This window comes from Eumetopias jubatus, unplaced genomic scaffold (assembly GCF_037043125.1).
Source record: "Eumetopias jubatus isolate StellerSeaLion01/CBP00866 unplaced genomic scaffold, mEumJub1_p1.0 scaffold_13, whole genome shotgun sequence".
Taxonomy (NCBI): domain Eukaryota; kingdom Metazoa; phylum Chordata; class Mammalia; order Carnivora; family Otariidae; genus Eumetopias; species Eumetopias jubatus.
Window position 1 is genome coordinate 131,552 of NW_028274819.1, and position 27,500 is coordinate 159,051.

The 27,500-nt window shown below is 56.9% G+C and overlaps 2 protein-coding genes across 6 annotated transcripts in view; one reads left to right on the forward strand and one right to left on the reverse strand.

Annotated features, from left to right (window-relative positions):
- Positions 1–25,388, forward strand: PTDSS2 (phosphatidylserine synthase 2). Of its 3 annotated transcripts, none has more exons than XM_088017773.1 (12): positions 1–215; positions 7,334–7,435; positions 15,839–15,921; positions 19,683–19,750; positions 21,704–21,838; positions 22,370–22,420; positions 22,651–22,764; positions 22,852–22,970; positions 23,470–23,584; positions 23,658–23,803; positions 23,904–24,089; positions 24,202–24,314. In XM_088017773.1, exons 1-12 carry the CDS (start codon positions 34–36, stop codon positions 24,233–24,235), a joined length of 1,335 nt encoding a protein of 444 aa, XP_087873899.1. In that variant the 5' UTR covers positions 1–33; the 3' UTR covers positions 24,236–24,314. The 3 variants fall into 3 exon arrangements, with proteins under 3 accessions (XP_087873899.1, XP_087873900.1, XP_027950085.1); XM_028094284.2 differs by having other exon boundaries at positions 2–215; positions 24,257–25,388; XM_088017774.1 differs by lacking the exon at positions 21,704–21,838 and having other exon boundaries at positions 24,257–25,388.
- RNH1 (ribonuclease/angiogenin inhibitor 1) overlaps positions 25,350–27,500 on the reverse strand; it is a 17,276-nt gene continuing 15,125 nt past the window's right edge. For all 3 annotated transcript variants that reach the window (XM_028094283.2, XM_028094282.1, XM_028094280.1), the window contains exons 7-10: positions 27,323–27,493; positions 26,853–27,023; positions 25,667–25,837; positions 25,350–25,559 (exon numbers count right to left, since the gene is read on the reverse strand). In XM_028094283.2, the coding sequence (XP_027950084.1) occupies positions 25,472–25,559; positions 25,667–25,837; positions 26,853–27,023; positions 27,323–27,493 (601 nt within the window). In that variant the 3' untranslated portion in view covers positions 25,350–25,471. The remainder of the gene's footprint in view (positions 25,560–25,666; positions 25,838–26,852; positions 27,024–27,322; positions 27,494–27,500) is intronic.

A 27,500-nucleotide genomic window follows, 5' to 3' on the forward strand; every position in this document is an offset into this window, starting at 1 on the left:
CAAGGCGCGGGGCGGAGCGGCTGGGCGGGCGCCATGCGGAGGGGCGAGCACAGAGGCGCCGGGGGGCCGCGGCCGGGGTCCCCTGTGCCCGCGGGCAAGGCCTCGCTGGAGGAGCCGCCGGACGGCGTGGCCACGGGCCGAGCAAGCGGGCCGGGCGCGGGCCGTCGCAGCACGGAGTCCGAGGTCTACGACGACGGCACCAACACCTTCTTCTGGTGAGGGGCGGGGGCCGGCGGGGGGGCCCCCGGGGTCGTGAGGGGCGCGGACGCATGGTGCTGGGGTGGAGGGACGCCCGCGAGACCCCGGGACGGCCCCTGTCCAGCCCCGCCGCGGCCAGCCTCCCGCGGTGGTCCAGCCCCGCGTCTCTGGCCCCTGCCCCCTGTCTCGGGAGGACTAGGCTCTAGAATCACGTCGGAAAGCTCTTCCTGATTTCCCTGTCCAAAATTCACCTGTGCGCGCTGTCACGTTCCGTCTTTTCTAGCGTCTGCTGCTTGTGTTTAGGAGACGGTCTGCACCGCCGAGCACGTAGCAGTGACGTTCAGTAGCGCGAACACCTTACCACGTGCCGGGAGTTGGGCGGGTGTTTGTCAAATACAGCCTCGGTCTCTTTTCGGTTGCTGCTTGCGGAGCCAGCTCTTGGAGCCCTGCACAACTGAGTCCAAGCCCGCCTCGGGGTCAGGCTGTCCCCCAGGCTGCCTTAATGGGTGTCGGGGAGGGAGAGGCCCCCAGGAGCAGCTCCTGCCCTCCCAGAGCCTGCGTTGGAAGACTTCTTGCTCTTGCTTTATGCTGAGTTTGGCCCTTCTGTATTTGAGGTTCCAGGCGTGGCTCCTACGCCAGAGGGCTCTGTGACCTTGGGGTAGCCCTTCACCTTTCCGAGCCTATTTTCCCTCCTTGATAGGAGAGAGAAACCCCATGTACTAGAAAGCATGCTTCATGAGGGTTGGGGTTTGGTTTTTCTTCGCTGGATGCTCAGTTCCTGCCCAGCTAAACAGTACAGTGCCAGCATTTGAGACCTGTGGTCGGCCCTGGAGGGACAGAGCGAAGTAGATGTGGCCACCAGCTGCGAAGGGGGTAATGCCACCTGGAAGCACCTTTTCAGAGAACCCAACTATGGGATTGTTACGGAAGATCTGATCAGGGAAGGAGGAGAGCCTGGCAGGGGAGTAATTGCCTGTTTCAGGGGAAGGTGCTGCTCCATGAGAGAAACTGTGGAGGAGGGCACATGGGGCTGAATGGGTGTCCTGGTTTTTATCAGACTCAGGAGATGTGCAGGGAGGGGGGTGTTCATAGGGGTGCAGCTCTGTATCTGGACAAAATTCGCGTCTTCCCTCTGGGTGCCCGCAGCTGCTGCACAGGGATAGCTCCCAGTCCTGCCTTGGGGACATAATGCATTCAGGTGGTCGTGGAGCCAGTGGGAGGGGGAGAGGGACAGCATGCCCTCTCAAGGGAGTTGTGGCCCCTGAGTGCCTGGAGCACTCTTGGACGCTGCTAGACCTGCCACGTGCAGATCAGGCCTCTCCACCAGCATGCCCCTTCAGACTGCAGGAGGGAGGGTACCATCCTGAAATGTGGTGGCTGTGCTTTTTTCCTGTTTCCTATTCATTCACATATTTTGGGGGCCCCATCTGGGTGCCAGGTACTATTCTGCAGATTTCAGCAGAGAACTAAACAAGAAGCTTGGGTTCTGGCATAAGCCTGGAGCTTCAGGAGGCAGGAAATGTCCTGGCTGAAGGGATGCCGAGGGTTGCAGCACTAGCAGAAGCCAGGGAGAACACATCTCACCAGTGCAGTGAAAGGCGTGCTGATTGCTTTAGAAGCACAGACCAGCACCCACCCCTCTCAGGTCCTGCCCACAGGGGTGCTTTGTCAGTTGGGAGCTGGACACACAGATACCTGCTGTAGCTGAGCTTACCTCTGAGGAGGACTGGTGGGGACCAGGAAGGCTTTCCAGGAGGGAGTGTGACGGGGCTGGCAGGTTTCAGGTGCCTGCCTGGTGGCTCTCCTGGTGGATGGCTCATGCCTCCCCCCAGAGGTGTGACGTGTGCTGTGCCCTGACGCTGGTTGGTGATATGGTCTGTGGTCTCTGCAGGTTCCTGCTGCATCCCAGGCCTCCCCCTCACCTGTGTAGGGGAAGGAGCTTCACATTTCCTCAAGGCAGGTAACCAGATGCCTGCTTGGTGAGAACTACTTCTTACCTGCAGAGCTTAGCCACTGGCCTCCTTCTGAATCTCTTCTCACTGACTTGCTGTGTTAGGGTTTAAAAAACTTTTATTTTGTGTTTAGAGAATTTTAATAATGAATGTTAAAAATTCCTGTAAAGACTAAAAGTACATATTTGTGGAAATTATTTTGTGTTCCAGAATTACTCAAAGGAACTTTTGTATGATTCAAAACCTTATTTTTAGGGTTTTCACAAAAGGTGCCCCATGCTGGTGGTTATACTGGGCCATGTAGTACTTGAGTGTCTTTGTTACCACTTGTCAGCCACAGGGTATGTAATTAGGGTTCAGGGTTTGCCTGTGCCTTGGAGCTTGAAGCTGTGCTCCCAGAAACCAGGCCCCAGGGAGGGGGTGTGAGGCCTACTGGGGTCTGCAGTGGCAAGAACACCACCTCTTCTACTAGTTGTGGTCTCCAGTGTGGGACATCCGGGCGCAGTGTAGAACCATAGACTCAGAGGAATGGCACAGAGACGTGTTAACTCTCATTTTCTAAAGATGGTTTAGGAGACACTTAGATGTCCTAAAGAGGTGCTACCGAATGTTGCCACCTGGAGATGGAAGTTGGGTGAATTGCCGTTGGATTACCACACTTCCTAACCAGCTCCTAAGGCAGGAGGGGAGGGATGGTTGTGATGTTCTGGGAGTGCATGCATCTTATGCTGCCGAGCCTTGGATGAGCACTGTTAGTGATCCCCAGGACTCCGCTGTGGTAACCACAAGAGCATGCGGAGGGGATGTAAATGCCCCAGGTTCTGGAAAATGCCTTTCTCAGTCCTGGTGGGGCAGGGGTTTACCAGCTTTGCCCACATCTGGGAAACTTGACTCAGCAGCTGATACCTTTTTGGTCATGTTGGTCAGCAGGCTGGGGGGGGCGGGCGGTCACTGTCATGGCCTCAAGCACTTCTGGCATGCCTAGGGCAGGCCCTCTGGCCTTGGCCTTTCCTGGCCGAGGCTTCCTTGTGCTCTCAGTGTGCCAGTTACGCTTTCATGTTTTCTCTAATTGGTTTAGTGGGCCTGCCTTTCTGCCCACTTGGCATAATGAATGTCGTCATCTCTAGGGAGGGACTGACATCTGGGTATTTTCCACTCGTAGTGGCAGGGAGCCAGCTGTCCACACGCCCTTGCCATTGCTGAGTGACTGGAGAGTCACACGATTTACGGCCACTCTTGTCCTGTGCCTGGATCACAGCACCCAAACCTTCCCTGAGTTATCTGTTAGCCACTAAACAAAGGAGGCACTTGTCTTCCCAGGCACCAGGGAGGTTGAGCTAGGGAGGTCTGCCTGTGGAGTGTTGGGTGCTGTCCTGAACGGCCCTCTCTGTTTCCACACTTGTGGAAATGATGCTGTGTGCAAGACAAGGGAGTCATTTTTGGTTTTGGTTTTGTTTACCAAACTTACAAGGTAATATTTTTATTTTCTACACCAAACTTGCAAGTCAGTATTTCTATTCTCATTTTGAAGATGGGGAAATTAAACCTGAAAGATGAAGAAAGTTACTCAAGACCACAAATGTACTCAGTTGCAAACCTGATAATAAAATCCATACTTTTGCGGGGTTGGGGGGGACTTTTCCCACTATGTCCCATTGCCTCTCCAAGGAAAAATGTCAAAGTGGAAAACGTAAACTTTACAGTGAAAAATCGAAGGAAAGCACAGGCCATGGATTGAGCAATGGTCTCAAAATTAGAATTAACAGAGTTATGTCTCCTGGATGCTGCCCTGGGACTTGTGTTGCCACAGCTGCTTGTTAAAAGTGCTCTGTCAGGGATCGAGCCCTGACCATGCAAACACTACTTCATTTTAATGTTAGCAGGTAGTCGGCACCTACAGTTCTGCCCTTAAAGAACTGGGCTGGGGCACCTGGGTGGCTCAGTCAGTTAAGCCTTCGGCTCAGGTCACGGTCCCAGGGTTCCTGGGATCAAGCCCCACATTGGGCTCCTTTTTCAGCGCGGAGCCTGCTTCTCCCTCTCTGTCCCCCGGGTCCTTGACTGTCTGCCTCCTTCCTGCCTCAGATGGGACAGAGGAAGTCCTACTGATTCCTAATTCTGCTTCTGCAGGGTGAGGGGCGACCGCCTGAAGGACAGTGTGAACATTGATCCCAAGGGACAAGTAGTTGTTTTTATTTCTCCGATAACCCTTGTGTTTTTAGGAGGATGGAAAGATGTATGACCAGAGCCGCCCCACGCTCTTCAGGGATGTGTTTTAGCCCAGAGAAACTACAGGAAGATTACAGTGTTTGTGGAAAGTAGTAGGAAAGGAACCAGAGGGTTGAAGTCGTTTTTTAAGACCCAGGACAGGTGCGCCTGGGTGGCTCAATCACTTAAGTGTCTAACTCTTGATTTCAGCTCAAGTCTTAATCTCAGGGAAGTTCAGGCGCTCCTCCACGTGGAGCCTACTTAAAAAAAAAAGACCCCGGGGGCACCTGGGTGCCTCAGTTGGTTGGGCGACTGCCTTCGGCTCAGGTCATGATCCTGGAGTCCCGGGATCGAGGCCCACATCGGGCTCCCTGCTCAGCGGGGAGTCTGCTTCTCCCTCTGACCCTCCTCCCTCTCGTGCTCTCTATCTCTCACTCTCTCTCTCTCAAATAAATAAATAAAATCTTTAAAAAAAAAAAAGACCCGGGACAAAAGGCTTTCACATTTTAATTTTAGCCTCTGTGCTCCAGACATGCGGTCCTGGCAGGATACCTGCAGGGGTGCCTCTTGTGCTGTGTGTGTCTTAGATCCTTCGCAGGACCCAGTGGAGGGGTGGCAGGGTGCCCGAGGGACTGTGGGGGATTGGCCCAGGCACGGCACCTTGGCGTGCTGGTGTCCCTGAAGCAGCGTGGATGGGTCCTGGCCCACATAGCGGCAATGAGGTATTCCCTTTGCCTTGTGGTCTCTTCCAGAACATGTGGTCACCTCTCCTCAAATTGACTAGCTTCTTTTTTCTTCTGTGAGTCTGATGCCCGTTTGTGGGCTCTTACCTATTTTACTCTACTTCCTCCCTTAGGCTGGGGCTTCTTCCCATCGTTTTCTCATAGACACTTGCCCTGCTCAGAACTCTCTGGGCCCGGTGGCTGTGCAGTCCCACAGCTGGGCCCCTGGGACAGTGGTCCCATCTCTTTCCTGGGCAGATGCCTCTGCCGGATGTTCCTGTGCACCCTGCATACTGTTGGTAAGCCTGCCGTGGGCACTTTGCCCTGCCTGGTGGCCTCGAGTCCCCGGACCTGTCCCTCCCTTAGAGTTCTCGGCTGGGGAAGCCCTTGGAGAGGAGGCTGATCACAGCTCTCAGCACTTATCCTTTGTCGAGGGTCACTTCAGAAATGTGCGCCCTTTCCAGAAAACCGTTGTTTCTTGGAACTGCTGGGGATGGGAATTGGGTTCTTGCTCTGAGCTGGTCTCTGGGTCATGCCTTCTCGGAGGTGCATGGGACTAGCATTCTGCTCAGGGGCTCTCCCAGCACACTTCCCTGGATCCTGACCTTGTACCAGAAATGGTCGATACATAACAATTTAGAGATTTTTACTAGTTTCTTTTCTAAGTTACCTACAGTAAATCTGATTTTGTAGGTTGCACAGTTCCATAGCTTCTGTGCACGCAGGTTTCTGTAACCACTGGCACAGACAGGGCATGGAACACGACCTCACCTCGGCCTCCGGCCTGGTCTCTGTCATTGTAGTTTGGCCTCTGGAGAGTGCCATGTAAATGGGGTCACGTGGCGCATGAGTTCTGGAGACCACCTCTCACCTACGTGGCTGAGACTCCTCACAGCCGCATGGTGCTGCGTGTGTAACAGCCTCCATTGTTTAGATCTTGTTTTAGGTAATTTACGTTCAATTATTGATGCGTTTAGGTCTGCCATGTTATTCTTTGTCTCTGTTTCTGTTCCCCTGCGCCTGTTCTGCCCCGGGTTGGTTGTGCTCCACTTCAGCAGATGTGTTGGTTTTGATTACATCTCCACTGTTGCCCTAGGGATACAGTGAGTCTCCTGGGCTTTTGCAGTTCCAGCCTCCTGGCTCTGCCACATCAAGTCCGTGCGGACCCATTCAGCCTCTCTCCCTCGGCTGCGGGGGCCCCCACCACACAGTGTTAGCATGGCTGCTTTCAGTAGTTAGGCATGTTTTGAAGAATGGGTGAGGAGGATGGTCTCTTTCACAAGACATTTACCATTTCTGTTGCTCTTTATTCCTTCCTGGTGGCCTGGTTTCTTTCTGTCTGAGGACTTTGGTTAGTGGTCCTCTTAGAGCAGGCTTCCTTCTCTCCTTACTCTCTCTTCTTATTCCTCCTCGGAGAGTGTTCACATTCATTCCTGAAGGGTGTTTTTGCTGGAAATGGAATCATCCAAGGTTGGAAGCATCCTCATGTAGAGATGAGGACCCTGAGGCTTGGATGGGTTGCATGCTCTCCAGGGACAGTCTCTGCTTATCTGGATTTGGGGTCTGGGTCTTCGACTCCCGTTGTAAGCAACTGTTAGAATGCAGAGGGCCAGGGTGGTATCTGACATGGGGCAGCCTGCAGGCTTGTCTTGGTGTCAGCTGCTTGCCCTGTAGTCCACGTACCTGACCGGTTGTGGGCCCCGTTTCAGGGGAGGTGCATCCACTGGCTGTCAGAGAGCCCTGCCTCCTCATCCAGAGTGGGGGCGGTTGGAAGGGGCCAGGCCCGTGTCTCTGCCAGGTCTTCTGAGTAAATGGTACTACTGGGGACACTCGCCTCCTCACTTTGGGTCCCGGTGTCCCTTTCCCTCACCTCTTTGTTTCTTGGGCTGTCCTTTCGAATCTCTCAGATGTGGTCACTTCATGAATCCTGAGGCTGGGCATATTCTGCTCAGTGAAAACTGCCATGTCTGCCTGCTACCCAGCCTCTCAACAATAGCCACCAGCCGCAGACACTGGCGGGAGACATACCCGTCAGTCCTTGAGCAGCAGCCTTGAGCCTTCCAGCCCTTGGGGCTCTTCCCGCTTGACTGATGGACTGACACAGCAAACAGAGATCCAGCTAGGAGCCACCCCGCTGGTGACTCTCAGTGTTTCTGAGCGTGAGGTTGAAGGCTGAGCTCTGTCCTGTGGCTGCGTGTCACAGGTGTAGTCACGCTTTGTGAGCTGACACATTCTGTGTTTGTGTTTGGATTTCAGGCGAGCCCATACCCTAACTGTGCTCTTCATCCTCACCTGTGTGCTTGGCTACGTGACTCTGCTGGAGGAGACACCTCGGGACACAGCCTATAACACCAAGAGGTAACCAGGCCCCCAGCCTGGGCGGTGCAGGCACCCGGCATAGTTGGGTGTGGGTCCTTGCTCTGTCAGGCTGGCCCATGGCTCGGGGGGCCAGTCTCCACTCCAAGGCTGGCAGGGCTCCCATCCTCCCCATTGCATATGCCTGAAGCGTCTCTCCCAGGCTGCCCCTTGGAGCTGTGTGCCTTTTTTAGCCTCATATCCACCTGTCCCAGGACCCTTGACGGTACCATCTCTCATGGGACCTGCAGCTTGTGTGGGATTTGCACGAGTAACAGACCAGAATGTGCTGCAGCAGCACCAGGGATGGAACCCAGAAAGGTCACCGGTTCTGATGAGAGGGATGGTTTCCCTACACACCCCACAAGCAATGCTCTGGACACCACCTGAGTGTCTACAGTTCAGCTCAGTCCTGAGACCATCTGCCCAGAGACCACATCAGGTTGCGCAGGTTGAGTGCTCAGTCCTGCAAGACTGTCCTCCTTCCCCCACTTCAGGTGCCAGTCACAAGTCGGGGTTGTCACCTGGGCCTCTGACCAAGTGGCTGTAAATCCAAGGTTCCCATGACTTCTCAGTTCTGTTCATTCACCAGAGCAGCTCACAGAACTCAGGGAAACATTTTACTTACTAGATCCCTAGCTGATTACTAAAGGATCCAAGTCAGGAACAGCCAGATGGAAGAGATGCCCAGGGTGAGGTCTGGGGAAATGTCCATGGCGGTTCCAGGCACACCACTGTCCCCGGATCTCCACGTGTTCCCCAACCCAGAAGTTCTCAAAACCTTGTCCTTTGGGTTTTATGGAGGCTTCATTACTTAGCCATGACTGACTCATTGGCCTTTGGCGATTGAACTCAACCTTCAGCCCTGCTGCCATCCCTGGAGGTCAGAGGGTGGGATAGAACCGACCCTCCAGTCCCTTGGTTGGCTGTCCTGGCAGCCAGCCCCCATCCTTAGCTGAGGGTCCAAAAGTCACCTCATTAACATAACAAAAGACACCTTTATCACTTCAGAAATGCCAAGGGTCTTAGGGGTTCTGTGCCAGAAACAGGGATGGAGAAATACATATTTCTTAATATAAATCACAGTATCACAGAGCCTATGAGTTTGGGCATCTGGGGGTATACAGATATTTGTGATGGCCAGGGATGATTCTCTCCCATCAGCCAGCACCATTCTTGAGCTTTGTTGATACTGATGCTTTTTGAACATTTTAAACGGGTATTCTTGTGGACGATGTCATCCTGAGGTCAGGAAACAGGTAGACTGCCTTTTCAGTATTATCTCCAGACATAGACTAACTGGTAGATCATGTTCTTTGTCGGAATCCCATGGGTTCTGAGGCCACTGTTAGAAGTGTGTGAGGGAGATAAGCTGGTTTTAGAACTGATTGCTGTGGGATTTCTGTACTGGGCGGACTCCTCGGGCCCGTGAAACCCCCATTGCTCCTCTGACCCACTTGCTCTGTGGCACGGGGCACCAGGGCAGGGACAGAGGCAGAGGGTGGTGCTGGAAGACTGCTGGCTGGATTTGGTTGGTGGGGCCGGGGCTTGTGAAGTGGGGGTGCCAGCGTCTGCCTGGGCGTGTGGCCTGAGCACCGTTGTGTGCTCCACGGGTGTCTAGCCTGTTAGGACGCTGGGACGTCAGGTGCTCCCTTTCAGCAATATGTCTGGCCGCCTGCGTGTACACGCACTTCAGAGCCCCCATCTGGTCTCCTAGGCTGCAGCCAGGGGGTGGGGGCTCTGCTCCCACAGGGGGACCCATGCCTTGTCCTCAGCGGAAAGACGCCCTGGCTCCTGCTTGCACACTGTGCAGGGTACCCTCCCGCCTTTTCCACACTGTCTTCCTCCTTTTTCCAAGTCTAACACGTCCGCACAGGCACTGCCTGTTGCTTGGTGCCCTGCTGGTGCAAGAGGGGAGCCGGTCGGTGCCACGCGCGTGGGTAATGGAGTCCAGAAGTAGAAGGGGGAGCTTGGCCCCTCTGGGTGGCCCGAGGCTGCCCTCACTGCAGTGGGTCCCTGTACCAGGGGCACTGAACCTGTGGACGCAGGAGACAGTGAGACTGAGTTTGCTTAGTGGGTGTTTCGAAGTAGAATGTGGCCTTCTCTGTGAATTTGTCAGCACTGGTATCTGCTGGGCACACATGGGCAGAGGGAGCACCAGAAAGCAGGACTTGGTCATGTTCAAGAGGTGTCCCCCTGTGGCTGTGAAGTTAGGCCAGCGATGAGCAGTTCCAGGCAAGAGTTGTCACAGGTTAGAGCGCAACGCCACCAACGGTGGGCCCTCATGGGGCACTGGTTCTTACTCCCCAGTGCCTGCTGGCGAGCCCCTCCAGCCCGGACCCTGAGGTTAAGGGGCCTTGTTGGCTGTTTCTGGGCAGCAGCTGTGGACCCATGTGGGCATGTTCCACCTCTTGATCTTGCACTGGCCCCTGTCCTGAGTTGCCCCTGCATGTGAGGGGCTGGGGCAGTGAGCAGCAGAGACGCCTGGGCCCTCACCCCAGCAGCCCCTGTGCAAGTTCACTGAAGGGGAGACCTTGAGGGGGTTGGGAATTTGAGGGCTCCTGGACCCTTCTCTGCTCTGAAGCTCTGTGCACTGGGGGCACTGGGAATCTTAGCTCACAGGCCCTGTCCCTCTTGGCCTCCGTCAGGGACAGAGAAGAACTACCCTCCTGGCCCCATAATTCTGCACATGGCGCCTAGAACTTGCTCCTGGCTCATCCCTGGGAGCCTCCACTGCCCCAGTGATGCTTCCGTCCTCACACATCTGTGGTTCTGCTGCTGCTTCCAGGGAGATTCTCGTGGGTGTATGGATGCGTCCTCGCCCCGTAGACCTGGGCTGGCCCACAGCCCTCCCCCACGCAGCACACCTGCCTGCCTGAGGCAGGCACTTTCGGGGCAGCCCCCAGCCCAGCCCCTTCGCATCATGTCAGAGATTTTGATGCCCTCAGGCTTAGATTTTGTGTAAAGAAAGTGCTTCTAAAGATTATGTTTATTGTTTAAAAAGAAAGAAAAAACAATGTCTGCATTATTTAAAACCTAGAAAATTGGCTTGTTTTCCTTAAGTTCTCAATTTCAGCTTGTATATCATTGTTCTTTTTATGGATCTAACAAATTCTGTTATTTTGAGGGAGTAGGTTTTTTTTCCGAAGTCAACTTTATCGTCCAGTAATTTAATACAACGCATATCTAGAGCTCACTGAGTCTCCCCAGATGCATGTGTCTGTGGAGATACAGTCCCCCACACCAGCCTTCTGTCCCTGTAGGTTCCTCTTGTGTGTACTCCAGTTTCATATACACCGAGTCACCCAGCCTGCACACCGTGTTTGGTTTCTTCCGTGTGACATGGTGGCCTTGTGACGTCCGTGTTTGGTGCCTGTCGGTGATTGGTCAGGTTCATTGCTGGGGAGTGTTCCGCTCTGTGGATGGGCCACAGTTTATTGATCCATTTATCCATTGGTGACACTTGGGATGTTGACATACATGGATGAGCGTGTATATACAGATACATAAAGAAGTTATTACATGTAAGATGTGAATGTGTTTTGCGTATCTGTAGTATGCAGGAAATACAGTGTACTCGTCTTCTGAAAAAGAGCAGAGCTGGAGGGATGACCCCACCTGGCCTCCCTGACCGGCGGCAGTGACGTGGCCAGCGTGGTGTTGGCAGTCAATGGAACAGACCCACACAAATACCGTCCCCTTGCTGCGGGCAGAGGAGTGCAGACAGTTCGGGGGAGAAAGTCTTTTCAGCCAACAGAGCTGGAATAGCTAGATGTTTATACAAAAGGAAGCTGCATACAGACTTTTCACCATCATTGAAAATGGATTGTAGACCTAAGTGTAAAATAAGAAACCATAAAACTTCCTGGAAAAAAAAAAAACAGTAGAAAATCTGGTGACCTTGGGTTTGGTGGTGACTTTTGAGCTACAACACCAGAAGTTTGACAATCTCTTGTAGAATTAAACTTATTCTTACCCTGGGGTCCAGTAATTGGACTCCTAGGTATTTATCCAAATGAAACGAAAACTCATGTCCACACAAAAGCCTGCAAATGGATGTTAGAGCAGCTCTATTCATAATTGCCCAAACTTGGAAGCAGCCAGCATGTCCTTGAGTAGGTGAGTGGATAAACAAAAACAGGTACATCCAGACCATGAAATTTTTTTTTTTTAAGATTTTATTTTATTATTTGACAGAGAGACAGAGAGGGAACACAAGCAGGGGGAGTGGGAGAGGGAAAAGCAGGCTTCCCGCTGAGCAGGGAGCCCGATGCGGAGCTCGATCCCAGGAACCCAGGACCATGACCTGAGCCAAAGGCAGACGCCCAACAACTGAGCCACCCAGGCGCCCCCAGACCATGAAATATTATTAAGCAGCAAAAAGAAATGAGCTACAGGGGCATCTGGGTGGCTCAGTCGTTGGGCGTCTGCCTCCGGCTCAGGTCATGGTCCCAGGGTCCTGGGATCGAGTCCTGCATCGGGCTCCCTGCTCCGCGGGAAGCCAGCTTCTCCCTCTCCCACTCCCCCTGCTTGTGTTCCCTCTCACTGTGTCTCTGTCTGTCAAATAAATAAAATCTTAAAAAAAAAAAAAGAAAGAAATGAGCTACAAAGCCATTGTTAAATAACAAAATTCAGGGCGCCTGGATGGCTCAGTTGGTTAAGTGACTGCCTTCGGCTCAGGTCATGGTCCTGGAGTCCCGGGATCGAGTCCCACATTGGGCTCCCTGGTCAGCAGGGAGTCTGCTTCTCCCTCTGACCCTCTTCCCTCTTGTGCTCTCTGTCTCTCATTCTCTCTCTCTCAAATAAATAAATAAAATCTTTAAAAAAAATAACAAAATTCGACTAAATTTAAAGATACAGTTGGCTTTATTCAGTGATTCATGGCTGGACGGCCTCCCATCCAGCAATAGAAGGAGCTCCGCCAAGCTGCAGAAAAGGAAAGGTTTGTAAAGACAGGAGAGTGGCGGTAAGGGAAATGAGGAGCAGAGAAGGGAACGGAAGGGGTCTGTGGGGCGGATTACCTGCCTAGGACTGGCCAGCTAATTCCATGCTGACTGGTTAAAGGTCGAATTCCTGGGATTGAGAATGCACTTCAGGTGGGTGTTAAGTCTGTGGTTTGCTGACTGGGGCTCAGCCCAAGTGACTTTGTTTTGGGCCTGCTGTCTCTTTTTTAACACAAAGACGGAGGGTGAAACTCAGATACATTTTACAAAGTGAAAGAAGCCATGTGGGAAGGCCATGTACTGTGTGATGTTCCCATGTGACATTCTGGCAAAGGTGCTGCCCTGTGGTGGTGAGATCAGTGGTGTCTAGGGTGATGGCGGAGTCCGTGTGTGGAGCTTGGGATTGGAGGGGTTTTTTAAGTGCTCTGTACGGTACTGTAATGGTAGATACGGGACCCTTTGCATTAGTCAACACAGGGAGCAAACCTAATGTATGCAAATCAGAGAAAAGGAAATAAGTCAGGATGTCGGGAATCCCAGGGAGCAATGCAAACGGTGCAGGACTCTCACTGTATTACACACGTGTGAAGCCACCTCAGTGGCGGGGCTGGGGTCTGCCAGGCTCAAGGCAAAGCACGTGCACACGCGCACTGGGCTCTCGTGGACGCAGGGGCTTCCCGCAGGGGTCCAGCTTAACAGCTCTGACTCTGCTGCACACGCACACTGGAATGGAGGGACCAAGTCAGTGGCCGGCGGAGGCTGAGAACCTGGGGTGTCAGTGTGGAGTGGGGGGTGACAGGGAATCAGGGAGGATGCTCCACGGGATGATGGATGGGAGCTGGAAGCACCAGCTTAACGTCGACACAGATGGTCGCACAGGGACGTAGTTGAGATTCGTGTAGATGCACAGTCAGGACACGGCTCTGTCTGTCCGCTGAGGGACCCAGAAGCTTCGACGCCCCAGTGGCGAGGAGCACGCTGGCCCCCGGAACTTGGTTCCCCAGACCGTCCTCCAGTGAAGGAACCAGGGCTCCTGGGGAAAAGGCTGATTCCAGGGCTGGGGCAGGAGATGCCCAGCTGGGTCTGGGGGCCATCTAGCGCCAGAAAGGAAGAGCTCAGAAAAAAACAAAATCCCGCAAGGTTGGGGTTATGTCAAAGCTGTGATGAAGCAGACAACTGAAGGAGCTCCCAGTGGCCAAAGCGGGAATGATTTGAGCAACAAAACATAAAGTAGTATCACATTATAACCCAAAGTATAAAATACGTATCCACAAGTCCATGCTGATGTAAATGGTCAAGTAAGTAAGTGAGGGAGAAGAGACAAGTTGCCCCAGCAGATGAATTCCAAATAAATGTAAGAGCTCCCCGTCAAGGAGTGGGGGCTCAGCCCCCCAGCCCTTGAGTGCTGGTTGTACAGAGGGACCCTCCCAAGAGCAGAGTAGGGAGGGCACCTGACAGGTGCACCCCAGTCAGGGGACATCAGAGATCATGTTGGTGTGATGTGATCTTACTCCCAAAACCTGCAACCCTAATGGAATCACAGAAAGCAGCAGATGGTATTGACTAGGGGACATCCTACAGAACACCTGACCGGTCCTCTTCAAAACTGTCCAGGCCTTCCAAAACAAGGGAAGTCTGAGGCGCCGTCACCACCCAGAGGGGCTGAGCAGACATGATGGCGGAATGTCATGGGAGTACTGGGTGGGATCCTGGGGCAGAAAAGGAGCTTTATTTATTTATTTTTGTAAGTTTGTTTGTTTATTTGTCAGAGACAGAGCACGAGCAGGGGGAGCAGCAGAGGGAAGGAGAAGCAGGCTCCCCGCAGAGCAGGGAGCCCGACACAGGATTCGATCCCAGGACCCCGGGATCATGACCTGAGCCGAAGGCAGACGCTTCACTGACAGAGCCCCCCAGGCGCCCCAGAAAAGGGGCTTTAGATAAACAGTGAGGAAATCTGAAAACACAGCAGACTGCAGTTAACGTACCAGTATGGATTCGTGAATTGTGACAAACGACCCATATACTAGTGTAAGGTGCTAACGGGGCCTCGGTGTGGGGAATGTGAGGAATTCTGTCCGTTCTGCGCCTGACTGACACATCTTGCTAAGTAACCCTAAATGTTGCCTTAAGATGTGATGCCAAGGTTGGAATCATGAAGCGGACCTGGTGAGGGAGGGGGTTGCCCAGCACCACTGGGCACAGGTGCCCTGAGATTTTGCCTCCCTCGTTCTGTTCTCGTGGTGACCCCTCTGCTGGTCACGCATTGCTCCAAAGCCATCTCTGGATCACACCAGAAGGGGCCTCTCCTGGGGGTAGAGGGTGTCACACTGGGAGGGTAGCTGAGTGGGGGTCCATGTGCTCCTCCAGGCAGCCTGTGTGGACTTCCCACCCCCAAACTGAATAGTGTGCGTCTTCAGGCAGGTGGGTACCTCACGGGCCCTCTGTATGGGCTCCTGTGATGGGGACGTGGGTCCTGCCCTGCTGAGCACAGCGGCCAGTGTCCCTCTGCGCCTCTTGCAGTTTGGAGGCCGGCGGTGCAGGAGCAGGGAGCCAGGACTGACATGGAGACTGGTCCAGAGACTCAAGTGTCCCCTGGGGGCCACACCCACAGCAGCACACCACCCAAGACGGTCAGACTTCGTCCTGGCCATATGAGGGGTGGGCAGAGCCCCCGCCCCACTCCTGGCCCTGGTGTGGGGAGGGCAGGGGAGGAGGGCAGAGGGCTGCCAGGGGGTGTCCTGTGGGGCCCAGCTTCACCTGCGCCCACCCTTGACTACCAAGTGTACTTAGCGGGCAGAGGGGGATAAGGTGTTTTCAGGCTGACACCTTTGGCCTTCCGTGTGGTCTTGTGTCTGTGTGTGTTTGATACAGCAGCCCAGCTGGAAACAACAAGCGTGTGCGTCCTTGCCGCGTGATTGCCAGGAGGGGGAAGAACGGGCCACCCTGCAGCCCTTAGACCCCCTGCTGGACGGGCCAGTGGTCGGAGCAGCTGTGTTGTGTCCTTGCTCCTTCCACTGTGCGGGTGCACTTCTTCGTGTCTTGGGATCACAGGGAGTCGGTCCACTTCATGCTGTGGCAGATCATAGCAGCAGTCTCCTGGGCCCTTGCCTTGTGGGAGCAGAAGGCCGTTCATTCCATCCTTGCTTCCTCGCATCTTTCCTAGGAGGCCCTCGTGGAGCCTGGCTGGTCTCGCATGGGATTTTAGGTTTCTTTAAGTGGGAAGCACGTGCAGTAGTGGGGTACCACTTTGCAGCCCAACTAAGGCACAGTTCCCAACCGATGGCCTTCTCCCAAGGGGGTTGCTGCCTCCAGGCAGCACATGGGCTGTGGAGGCCACGGTGTCAGCCCTCCCTGCTGCCCGGTCACCCACCTGTACCCCCGAGGCCTCCTCCTGCTTTGCCCCACTGGGGTCCCTCCCGCCTGGGAGACGTGCACTGAGGGGCTGTCTGTTCTTTATTTGCAGAGGTATTGTGGCCAGTATTTTGGTTTTCTTATGTTTTGGAGTCACACAAGCTAAAGACGGGCCGTTTTCCAGACCTCATCCAGGTAACTTGTCCTTTCTTTGTCCGCGTGTGTCACATGACAGTTCTGTCCTGAGCGGTCACTCCGTGTCCGTTCTGCCGGGTGCGAATGTCCCAGCCCCTCCCGGCCGGCCAGGGCACGCTGTCGTCAGCTGAGGAGGGTGAGGGTGGGCTCCTCTTGTCTTAGCCCCCTTCTCTGTCTCTGCTCCTGTCTTTGTTCCTCTCTCCCCTTCCCACCCACTCTGTCTTAGGGGACTTCTCCTACAGAGCAAGGTGCCCCAGGACTGTCCACGGGGTCGGCGTGGGCCTGCCATTGAGGTGCTCGCCGCATGCCATCTGCAACGAGTCCTCCTGTCTCTGACCCCCGACCCCCAAGTTAAGAGAGGAGTTCTAACGACCCCTTGAGCCTCGGAGCTGCAGAGCATTGCTCAGGCTGCCCCTGGTCCTGCCCCCCCTGTCCTGCCCCTGGTCCTGCCCCCCGTCCTGCCCCTGGTCCTGCCCCTGGTCCTGCCCCCCCTGTCCTGCCCCTGGTCCTGCCCCCCCTGTCCTGCCCCTGGTCCTGCCCCCCCTGTCCTGCCCCTGGTCCTGCCCCCCGTCCTGCCCCCCCGTCCTGCCCCTGGTCCTGCCCCCCATCCTGCCCGTGGTGCTGCCCGTGGTCCTGCCCCCCGTCCTGCCTCCGGCCCTCCCTTCTGGCCCTGCCCCCAGCCCCAGTGTGTTTAGGGCTCCAGCCTCATTGACAGGCTGCCTCTAAAGGCAGGGCACAGTGAATTTTCCTGAAGTCTTACAGCTTAGTAACATGTTTCTTTTCTGTATTAATAGGGGTGCGTATTCCTTGTAGAATATTTGGAAAATACAAAAACTGTTTTTAAATAGGAACAAAAGCCAGTCACAGAAAATAACTACTGTTAAGTTTTAATGTGTTTTTATGAATACACACACACACACACACACAGACCTTAAAAAATGTGATCCTCCTCTGTGTGTGGTTTTATATCATTTATTTCTCACTTCAGGTTAACACAAACATCTCCTTAGTAATTCTGTGTTTGACAAGTAGACATTTCATGGTTGCTTGTCTGGCCATCATTTGATACACGACGGTTTGTTTACCAGTCCTGTATCATCGTATACTCCAGCTTTTATAAAGCAGGCTGTAGTGAATTTCTGTACATGCATCTGTGTGTATGTATCTGATCATTCATTTAACACCAAGCCCTGGGAGTGGAAGCTGCAGGCTGAATGGCGCGCACATTTCAGGCCTGTGGTAGACATGACCGAACAGCCCTCTGGAAGCGGTCAGTGAGCACCGTGGCTGTGAGCCGGGCCCCTGCCGGGTCTTTCTAGCTGCTCTACCCCCTCAGTGCCTGCTGGGGACGCTGATGCTGGGTGACCCCTGTGGGGCAGTGGGGAGGGGGCCCAGCCCCCTAGCTTACCATCTGCTCAGTCGTGGGCTTCCAGAGGGTCTGAACGCCCAGCCAGTGGAGAAGTGAGAGAACAGTTTAAGAGTCACCAAAAATCACAGCAAAAATCCAGGTGCGGTGAGTGCCTGTTGGATTGGGAAGAGTCGGCGGTTCCCGGCGTGGCAAGTCCCTTGGGGGCGCTGGGCCCTGCCCGCGGGTCGGATGGCCATTGGGTGGCTGCTTGGCCTCTGGACTCCTGGGAGACCCTATGCTCTGACCAGTTGGGGGTGCTGGCCACCCTCGTCTGAAAGGCTCCCCTGTGGTTTCTGTTGGCTTCGTGAGCATTTACCCAGCCCCCCCGCCCCCAGAAGTCTCGTAGCTGTGTTCTGAGTTCTGCTCCACCTTCCTTCCTTCCTTTCGGTTTGGTTGCTTGGTGTAAACTCTGTCCCTGCCAGTCTGTGGTTTGACGAATGTGGGGATCCTGTTCTGGAGCACCTTCTACCCTAGCAGTTGGCAGAAGGCCTCGACTTCTCAGATCAGCACGCACTGGACATGAGGCCTGTCAGTCCTGTGCAGCATATGCTGTGGGGAACAGTGGGAAGGGTCTTCTGGTCCCAGGAAGGAGGTGTCGTGGGCTGCAGGACCCACTATCTGGGAGGGGACTGGAATTGGCTGCAGTTCCCAACAAAACTGGCCGGTTGAAAAGGCACCCTTCTCGTTACAATTTTTATTCTCATCCGTGGCTCTCTCCAAACGCTGGAATAAGCAGAATATTGCCGGGGCTGCTGAGGCGGCTGCTTTTAGGGAGAAAGTAAGCGTGCCAGTCGGGTGGTTACTGAGGAAAACCAGCCTCAGGAGTCTCCCGGTGGCTCAAGGGAGACCCTGCGTGGGACTGTAGGAGGAGCATCTACTGAGTATTTGGGGGTGGGTGGGCAGGTCTGGGGCCCTGGGGCGGTCTACAGGTGGAGGGTGACGGGCGTGGGAGATGGCTGGGTCCCTGACCAGGAGAAGTGGTCGGGGAGGAGACAGATTCAGTGTCAGAAGATCCACAGGGAAGGTCCCGTCGCATGGTTGTGGGCTGAGCACTCTGGGGAAGGCGCCCTGAGTTGCTTTAAGGCAGGCCCTTTTAGCTCCTGCTGCAACCCTTGACCAGGGAGAGCTTTCCAGGCATTTCCCAAACTCAAGGGCAGTGGGGCTGGTGTGTCACCTCCACTCTCTATCCCGTGCCCCAGAAGTACTTGAGCAAACCGTCCTGAGAACTGATCTTCACCCTTCCCACCTACACCAGCCTGGGCTTTCAGGAGTCTTGGTGGCTGTTTCCCCCACAGGCAGATGAGGTGCAAGCCTCCGGGGGTGCTGGGTGGGCCCTGGAGCCCCGCATGAGCGCCTCCACACAGCCGCCCCCGCCCCCACAGCCCGAGATGTCCAAGGCCAAGCGGGGTCTCTTCCATGTTTGCAAGCACCACCTTTTTTATTCAAGGGGAATGGGTTTTTAAAAGCAGGCTGGTGGTTTTTCTTTAAACAGTCATAAGCAAAGGGAAAGTAGATATTTTAGGTCTTTATTAGACAGGATTATCAAGATTTTCAGAAAGTGAAACTTATCATTTGTGTCCTAGAATAGTGGTAGGCACGCTCTCTCCTGTTATCTCCTCCCCTGGTGAACAACTGAGCTTTCCGTGCCAAGCTGTGGATACCAGGTAGTGGAGAGAGGGCGTCCTGGCTAATCAAAGGGATTTTGAGGGAAAAGTTCTTTTTTTTCTCAGCTCTGTTGAGATTTGATTGACCCCTAACATGTGGGTTTGGGGTGTACGAGGTGATTGGACACGTGTGTATTGTCCACTGGCAGCCACAGCAAGGTGAACGCCTTGGTCGCCTCACAGACTTAGTCTTTCTGTGGGGAGAATGTGTGAGACCTGCCGTCGGCAGCTTGGAAGTACATGCCCCGGCACGGTAGCCGCAGCGGCCCCCGGCACAAGTGGTCCTGCTGGAATGGAGAGGTTTCCTGAAAAGGGTGCCACAACCAGGTTTGGTTTATCCCAGGGATCCAGAGGGGGCCTAACGTCCGAAAACGTGTAGGTGTCATCCCTCACGTGGGCCCAAAGAGGAAGGATGGCGTTTCCTGCCCAGTCACGGGAAGGACAGCTGGACTGGGTAGGCCTTCCTAACCCGGTCAGGGTATCCGAAGGTTCCAGCAGAGTCGCCTAACGACGAAGGTCAGAAGCGTGCTAGTAACGGGCAGGGGCGTGCCCGCCGGCCACGCTGAGACCAGGCAAGAAAACCGGGCGAAAGGAGGCACGCACACAGGGCCGAGCTCAGCTGTGCTGCTGCTGCGCCTGCTTGTGCTCTCCCGCGGGCCACCTGACGCCGGCGCTCTGTGTCTCTGCAGCTTACTGGAGGTTCTGGCTGTGCGTCAGTGTGGTCTACGAGCTGTTCCTCATCTTCATACTTTTCCAGGTAAGCGGCCGTTCTCGGTTGGAGGGTCTGGGAATGCAGGTGATGGTGTGGCCCTGGGTACGTGAAGGGTTCGAGAAGACTGCCTGTTGGCCCCTCTGGAGCTTTGGCAGGAAGCAAGGCTGGACCCTAGCAGAAGTGGGCAGGGGCTGTGAGGGGGGACCCTCCGGAAGGATCCAGGTGTGGAAAGGCTGTACCTGCCACAGCTCTACAGGGTCTCTGCCCTGAGTGTGGAGGCTTTTGAGGGCCCTGCCCAGACGGCCTCGGTTGGGGAGCGAGGACAAGGCCCAGGGGGAACCGCCTGGCTCAGGTGCAGATGCCTGCTGGGCAGTCTGTCCTCTGAGCTGCTGGTGTTCCGGGCCTGAGGGGGGCCCAGCTCACCTGCTTCCACACAGCGCTCAGTAGTGAAGGTGGCCCCAGCCATCTAGTCCCTCCGCGCACATAGGGTAGTCAGGAGGGAGGTTGGAAACTCCTCGCCTTAGTAAACCTTGGGTCAGGACTTCTATTAATGTTCCTTGTTTTGCTTAATTCGGTGTACGTTTTGATGGTGATCTTCAGTTTACAGAGTACTTTATTCACAACCTCCAAGCTATCAGTGGTGTTGCTCACAGTCGATGCTTGTGGTGTAGTAAAATTTACTTCTTTAGGGTATGGTGCAAACGGTAACACCGGTGTGTGTTTGTAACCCCACGTGGAGGACCCTGCAGTAGCTTGAGTCACCCATCCCTGTCTCCCCCAGAGCCACTGATCTGCTCTCCCTCCACCACCTGGGCCCCTAAAGGGCATCCGGGTCCTGTGCCTCTTTCTGCTGAGTGAGGTGGCCAGCGGCATTGGCGCTGTTCCTTGAGCGGGGCTGTTGGCGACAGGCTTTCATGTGCACCTGAGCATGGTTGTGGGCCTGCCATGTCCCACGCCTATCACTTGTCAGGATCTTCATCGTGGCCGCTCTTGGTGGTGTGTCCTGGCGTCTCCTGCTTTTGTTTGCATTTCTGGAACGCCCTCTCTGGTGAAGTGCTCATGCTGTGGGGCGCCCGCCATGGGGTGCTCAGCCTTCAGAGGCTCCTCACCTTGTGCACAGGTTTCACCTGTCGTGGGGCCTGAGTGCCTATGAGTCTGGCTCCTGCTGACCTGGTCTTCTGATACAGGGACACAACAGTGTCCAGCCTCAGACCCAATGGTTACCAAAACCACACGGGGTGATTTCAGTTGCTAGTGATGTTACTGTCCGAGGGTCGCTTCCAAAGACCCCAAGTGGGGGACAGGGTTGCGTTGCAGGACAAGGCAGTGCGCCTGTGTAGCACGGGTGGCCTTGGTCACGTGCCACATGCAGGCCTGTGTGTCGTCTGCCCATCGGCCACGCATGTCTGTCACCCCCTCAACCTCTTCCCTGCTCCGTCCCTTGGCTGGCACTTGGGGCAGGAGTGAGGGGACAGAGTCCTGACAGCACGCGTCCTGGGGCCCCTCCCTATGGACTGTAGGCCCCAGCTGCTGGCTGGAGAGGGCCCGAGGGAGGGGGCCCAAGGGAGGGGAAAGCCTGGGCCTGCTGGCAGGGCAGCCTCTATCCGTGCGACCCTGGAAGTCTCCTTAGCGCTAAGGCCAGAAGGAGTGATTTGCTAGTGTAGGTGTCCGTGTCTGGGAAGGCTGTCCTGATGTTGTGCTCCTTCTGTGAGGGGATGTGGAGAGGCGAGGTGGCGAGACCACTGACCTGAGCCTTCACCCTGTGGCCCCACATGGGAGGCGTGGGGCATCACCTTGCACTTGGGACCCCCCCCCCAGTCTGCCCAGCCCTGTGTTCGGGGGACGGCAGTAGAGACAGGGTGCTTGCCCCAACTCGGTGGAGGTGCCTTCCACAGCCCCCAGGCCATACACATGGCTCGAGGTTTCAGGAGTTTAGCCGGGTTCTCCCATCACCACCAGACGCATCTGGCCCCACTAACCAGGGTGCTGGCCTTGCAGACTGTCCAGGACGGCCGCCAATTTCTGAAGTACGTGGACCCTAGGCTGGGAGTCCCACTGCCCGAGAGGGACTACGGGGGAAACTGCCTCATCTATGATGCACACAATGAGAGCGACCCCTTCCACAACGTCTGGGTATGGGCGGGCCCGAGGAGCCCAGTGCTCAGGGTGGGGCCAGGAGTCCAGTGCCTAACAAGCTCCCAGGTGCTGACCTGTTCTAGATGTTTCTGGAACCCCAGTCATTCTGCAGATCAGACGGGGTGGGGGTGGCGTGGGCCCTGGCAGGCGTTGGCCTCCCTCCTGCTTGACCAGGGGCTCCCTTCAGCTCAGCCCACTTGGAGCAGGGGAGGGGGACCCAGGGGCCATGCAGCCCACATGTGGGGGCCCTGTCCCAGCTCACCAGGGTACGGGTCCCTGCCTTCCAGCCTGGAGACTTTATCTTGGCCCAACCCATGTGCTTCACTGGGGGGCCCGCTGACGGGGGCATCTGCTCTCCTCGGTGGTCAGGGCGTGCTGTCTGCTTGTGCACAGGACCCTAGCTTTGTCCCCCCGGTCCAGCCGGTGCTGCCCAGAAAGGCTGAGACCGTCCCAGCAGTCCTGATTTGGGTGGGAGCCGGGCCCGTGGTGCATGCGGGCTGTACACGAGGCTGGTGTCCTACCCCCCAGGACAAGCTGGACGGCTTTGTGCCTGCGCACTTCCTTGGCTGGTACCTGAAGGTAAGATGACCTCATCAGGACACCCTGGGTCTGTCCTGTGTTCCAAGTCCATTGCCCAGCCACGTGCTGACGTCCAGAGTGCTAGAGTGTGGTGGGCGAGGGCCTGGGGGCCGTGGCCCCGACCTGTGCTAGTCCTTGGTGTCGTGGCCTCCAGCCAGTGCCTCACCCCGCTCGGGAGGGCGGTGGGGGTGTCCCCCTTGGAGGGTCTGACGCTCTGCCACGGCCCTCAGACCCTGATGATCCGTGACTGGTGGATGTGCACGATCGTGAGCGTCATGTTCGAGTTTCTCGAGTACAGCCTGGAGCACCAGCTGCCCAACTTCAGCGAGTGCTGGTGGGATCACGTAGGTGCCCTGGGGGGTCACCGGGCGCAGAGGCCCTCAGGTGGGGCAGGACAGGGCGCTCACCTCCTCCCTGGTTCCTGCCCCCAGTGGATCATGGACGTGCTTGTCTGCAACGGGCTGGGCATATACTGCGGCATGAAGACCCTCGAGTGGCTATCTCTGAAGACGTACAAGTGGCAGGGCCTCTGGAACATTCCGACCTACAAGTGCGTCTCTCTCGAGCTGCCGCCCTGCTCCATGGGGGCCAGGGCATCCCCGTGGGGCCTGGAGGTGCCGCTAGTGCACCTTTTTTGGGGGGTGCAGGCAGTGGACCAGGATTTTGCCCGCTTCCTCTGCGCATAGGAGCATGCGTGCACACACGCACCTGCCCAGGGCCCGCGTGGGGGCCAGGAAGTGGGCCTGGGCACCACCCTGTCCAGTCAGCTCCTCTTCATCCCCTCCCGGCCCTTCTCGGAGGTCTCCAGGTCACCCCTCTGGGGCTGTCCTCCTTACATCGTATGGGCACTCAGTCATGTTTGAGATTTGAAGCGGCAGTCCAGGAAAGGGCACTGGGGAATGGGGTCTCGCTGCCTGTCCATTGTGGGTGCCTGGGGCGGAGGCGGTGGTGGCAGCGCAGGGAATGAGCAGCCCCTGGGCTCAGAGCACCTGGCATGGCGGCCTGGTGGGGCAGGGGCACCCCAGGGTGACCGGCACATGTGCTCCCAGGGGCAAGATGAAGAGGATCGCCTTCCAGTTCACGCCCTACAGCTGGGTCCGCTTCGAGTGGAAACCCGCCTCCAGCCTGCGCCGCTGGCTGGCCGTGTGTGGCATCATCCTGGTGGTAAGGCTGGCCAGTCTCGTGTGCGTGCCTGCTGGGCAGCCCGGCTCGCCACCCACCCTCCTGTGTCCCCCAGTTTCTGTTGGCAGAATTGAACACGTTCTACCTGAAGTTCGTGCTGTGGCTGCCCCCGGAGCACTACCTGGTCCTCCTGCGGCTGGTGTTCTTTGTGAATGTGGGCGGTGTGGCCATGCGGGAGATCTACGACTTCATGGATGACCCGTGAGGGCCCAGGGTGGGTGGGGCGGGCCTGGGCACACTTGGCGTTGCCACCCCTGGGGCACAGCCGCGGCGCCCTCAGCCGAGTGCCCTCCCCCCACAGGAAGCTCCACAAGAAGCTGGGCCAGCAGGCCTGGCTGGTGGCAGCCATCACGGCCACGGAGCTGCTCATCGTCGTGAAGTATGACCCGCATACACTCACACTGTCCCTGCCTTTCTACATCTCCCAGTGCTGGACACTTGGCTCTGTGCTCGTGCTCACCTGGACCATCTGGCGCTTCTTCCTGCGGTGAGTGGCGTGGGCCTCAGCAGGCCATCGGCCGTCTCCTGGGCTGGGTCAACTGGTGTCTGGGTCTTGCGGTCCCTCCTTGTGACTATGTGAGCGTCCCTGCAATGGGCAGCTTTGCAGGACCTCCATGGGCCGCCTGGTGGTGACATGGCTCCCACCATCCTCAGGGACATCACCCTGAGGTACAAGGAGACTCGGCGGCAGAAGCAACAAAGCAGGGGTGACCAGGACAGAGCCGTGGGCAACACGGACGGACACCTGCCTGAGCCAGAAGACCCCCCAGGGCCTGCGGAGGCAGAGAGGGAGGGGGTGCCAGCCCCAAACTGATGCACCCCATGACCGCCTGGAGCCAAGGCTTGCTGGAGCCTTCCAACAGGCCTCGGCCCGTGTGATTTTATCACACTTTCTCCTGTGTGCACGGTGGGGCTCTGCGGGGTGGGGGCCAAAGGTGGCCCTTGTCCTGGTCATGTGGGGGTGTGTGCACATGTGAACAGTGTATATGGGTGTGGACACGTGTGCTCCATGTTCCTGAGGCTTCTCTAGGGCTGACAGGTGTGGTTGGGCTTGCCCTGGGCAGCCGGTCTCCTCCTCTTTCTGCACCTTCAGCCTGCCGGCCCCTGGGCCACACCAAGCCCTCAGCACCAGACGGCCCTGCCCAGCACAGGCATCACGGTGCCTCTCTCTGCTCCCTAGGCCCCCGGCCACTCTGAGGCCATGGGTGTTCGCCCTCTGGCCGCACATGTGAGGGACACCCCGCAATGGCTAAGAAGGGGCAGATCTGAGTAGGCAGCCCTGAGCCATTTCCCAGGGAGGCTTCATCTGACCCCACAAATGTAGGAGTGGGAACGGGGCCAGAGATCACTGGCCTGGTCCCTTGAGGAAGGACCCTGTGCCCGAGGTGGGGAGGAAGGGTTGAGGGTCATCTTCATGAGCAACCAGAACAAGTAAAGCAGCAATGAAGGTCTGCAGCAGTGTGTCCTCCTCACTGGCCCCCAGCCTCTGCCCCATCCTGAGCCCAACGCAGGGGTTGCCCAGAGGGACGGGAGGGTGGGGGTGGGGCAGTCAGGGCCAGTGCTGGCATCTGTCCACTCGGGTGGGTGGTGGTGTGCAGACGGACGGCCTGGGAGCTGCGTCTGGTGGGGGGTGGGGAAGGCAGCTGTCCTGGACACGGGTGCGTGCACATAGCCGGAGTGCCCTCCTGGAAACACACCTGGGAGGCTGTGCCTGGTGGGGACCCCACAGAAAGGACAAGCACCCCTCTTGCCAAAACAAGTGCTTTAATAAAGTGTCTAAAACTTTCTTGAAGAAGCGAGTTGATTAGAGCGTTTCTCTTCGTTCAAAGCTAGGACACCAGCGGGAGAGCCCCAGGGAGGGGCCGGGTTTCAAGAGATGATCCTCAGGCCAGGCTTGCGCCCCTCCAGAGCCCGCAGGCTGTTCTCAGTCTCCTCGCTCCAGTAGATGTCGTAGAGGCTGCGCAGGCAGCAGGAGAGGGGACGGGATGCGAGGTCAGGGCCACCGCCACCCACACGCGTCACTCACACCAGCTGCCCCCCCCCCCCCCCGCATTTGTCACTCACACCAGCTGCTCCAGTGTGCAGCCCGGCTGCTCCACGCTCGCCATCAGCTGCAGGATGCCCTGCTCGTCCATGCAGTTGTTGCTGAGGTCCAGCTCCCGCAGGCTGCGGTTGGCCAGCAGGAGCGAGGCCAGGCTGGCACAGCCACCGTTGGCCACATCACAGTCCCCCAGGCTGGGCAGAGAGCAGGCCACAGGTCAGGACAAAAGGGTCCGCGCCAGGCCCATGCCACAGAACGCAGGGTGACAGACGTCTGCGCAACACAAGGCCCACAGTGTGTGGAGCCCCAGGCTCCTGGCTGTCCCCATGTTCCCAAGTTCGGGAGCTCATGGGGTTCCCACCGTGGCCCCGGCAGACGTCCCCACCAAAGACAACAGGTGTGCACAGCTCCCCTCCACAGGCATAGTAGTCGGGCTGAGCTAAGGCTGGCATACCTGGACTTAGGGCCACAACCTCCCTGGGCAGATGGGGGGTGGGGGGGCACCAGAGAGCCTCATCCAACCCCTCACTTCCTCACCGCTGCATGCTGGGAGCTGGCTGGGTGGGTGGGAGCTGCCGAGGAGGCAAACAGAGGCCAAAGGCGCAGGGATGCAGGGATGGGGTGCACAGAGGGTGTGGGCCTCCAGAGTGAGGACAACGGAGAAGGGCAGGCTCAGTGCCACTCTGGCCTGTGCCCTGACTCTCTACCTGCACCCACGCCCCACCCAGCATGGCCAGGCATCCCCAGAAACAGCAGTGAGAAACAGAGACCAAAACGTAGAAAACAGACAAAACATGTGACAGCAGAAACGAATGCTGAGGCGGCGGGTAGCAGGCCGTAAGAACAAAAACTCAGGAGGAAAGAGAATGGTGCGTCAGGCCGCCGGGCCCTGAAACCCAGCAGTGGGTTCCTGAGTGCTCCACAAGTAAAAACGAGGTTAGAAAAGCCATCAGGCACATCACTTTAGCGCAACCAAGCGTCCAGCCCAGTAAAGGAACCAGGACCCACACGAGGCGAAGAACACGGGCCCGCAGGACCCAGTAGGGCAGCGTGGAGCAGAGACCAGCAGGCGAGTTCTGGGAAGTACTAGAGACGGCAGGAGGGGGAGAAGGGGTCCTGGGAGGCGCCCCCGCACGGACCCATCAGACCGAGCGCCCAGCCAGCATGGTGCCACCCCGCGCACACATGCCGTCCCTCAGGCACGCTCACCAGAGCACCTGCAGCGTGGTGCCAGGCTGGCCCAGGCTCTGGCAGAGCTCCTGGACGCCAGAGTCTCCCAGCTTGTTGTTACTCAGCTGAAGCTCCACAAGGTGCTTGTTTTGGGTCAGCATCATGCCGAAGTGGTGGCAGCTCGCGGCCGTAAAGCTGCAGGACTTCACCCTGGGCGAAACAGGACCAGGGCCTGACTGGGGCCCACACCTCTGGGGTGCTCTCGGAGGCCCCTGTGGCCCTGAGCATGAACCGCCCCAACCCCTGCCCTCCAAAGACAGCACCCCCCCACCCCTTTGTAGAGGCACCTGCATCTCGAAGGCCCCGCACCCCTAACTGGCCCTTAGGCACAGAAGCTGCCCTGGCCCTGGGCCCCGGGGCCCTGGCAGCACCCGCATCCATGGGGTGCCCTCGGGCCCCGTCTCGGCACAGGCCCAGCCGTCTGCGGCCACCGCCCGGACTGCACTCACCACAGGGACTGCAGCCGGCAGCCAGGCTCCCGCAGGCTGTCGCAGAGCAGCCGGGCACCCTCATCCCCCAGCGCATTGCCCGCCAGGCTCATCTCCTTCAGGCTCTCCTTGGCCCCGAGCACACGGCACAGGTCTCTGCAGCCCGCAGTGGTGATGTCACAGTCCCAGAGCCTGCCGG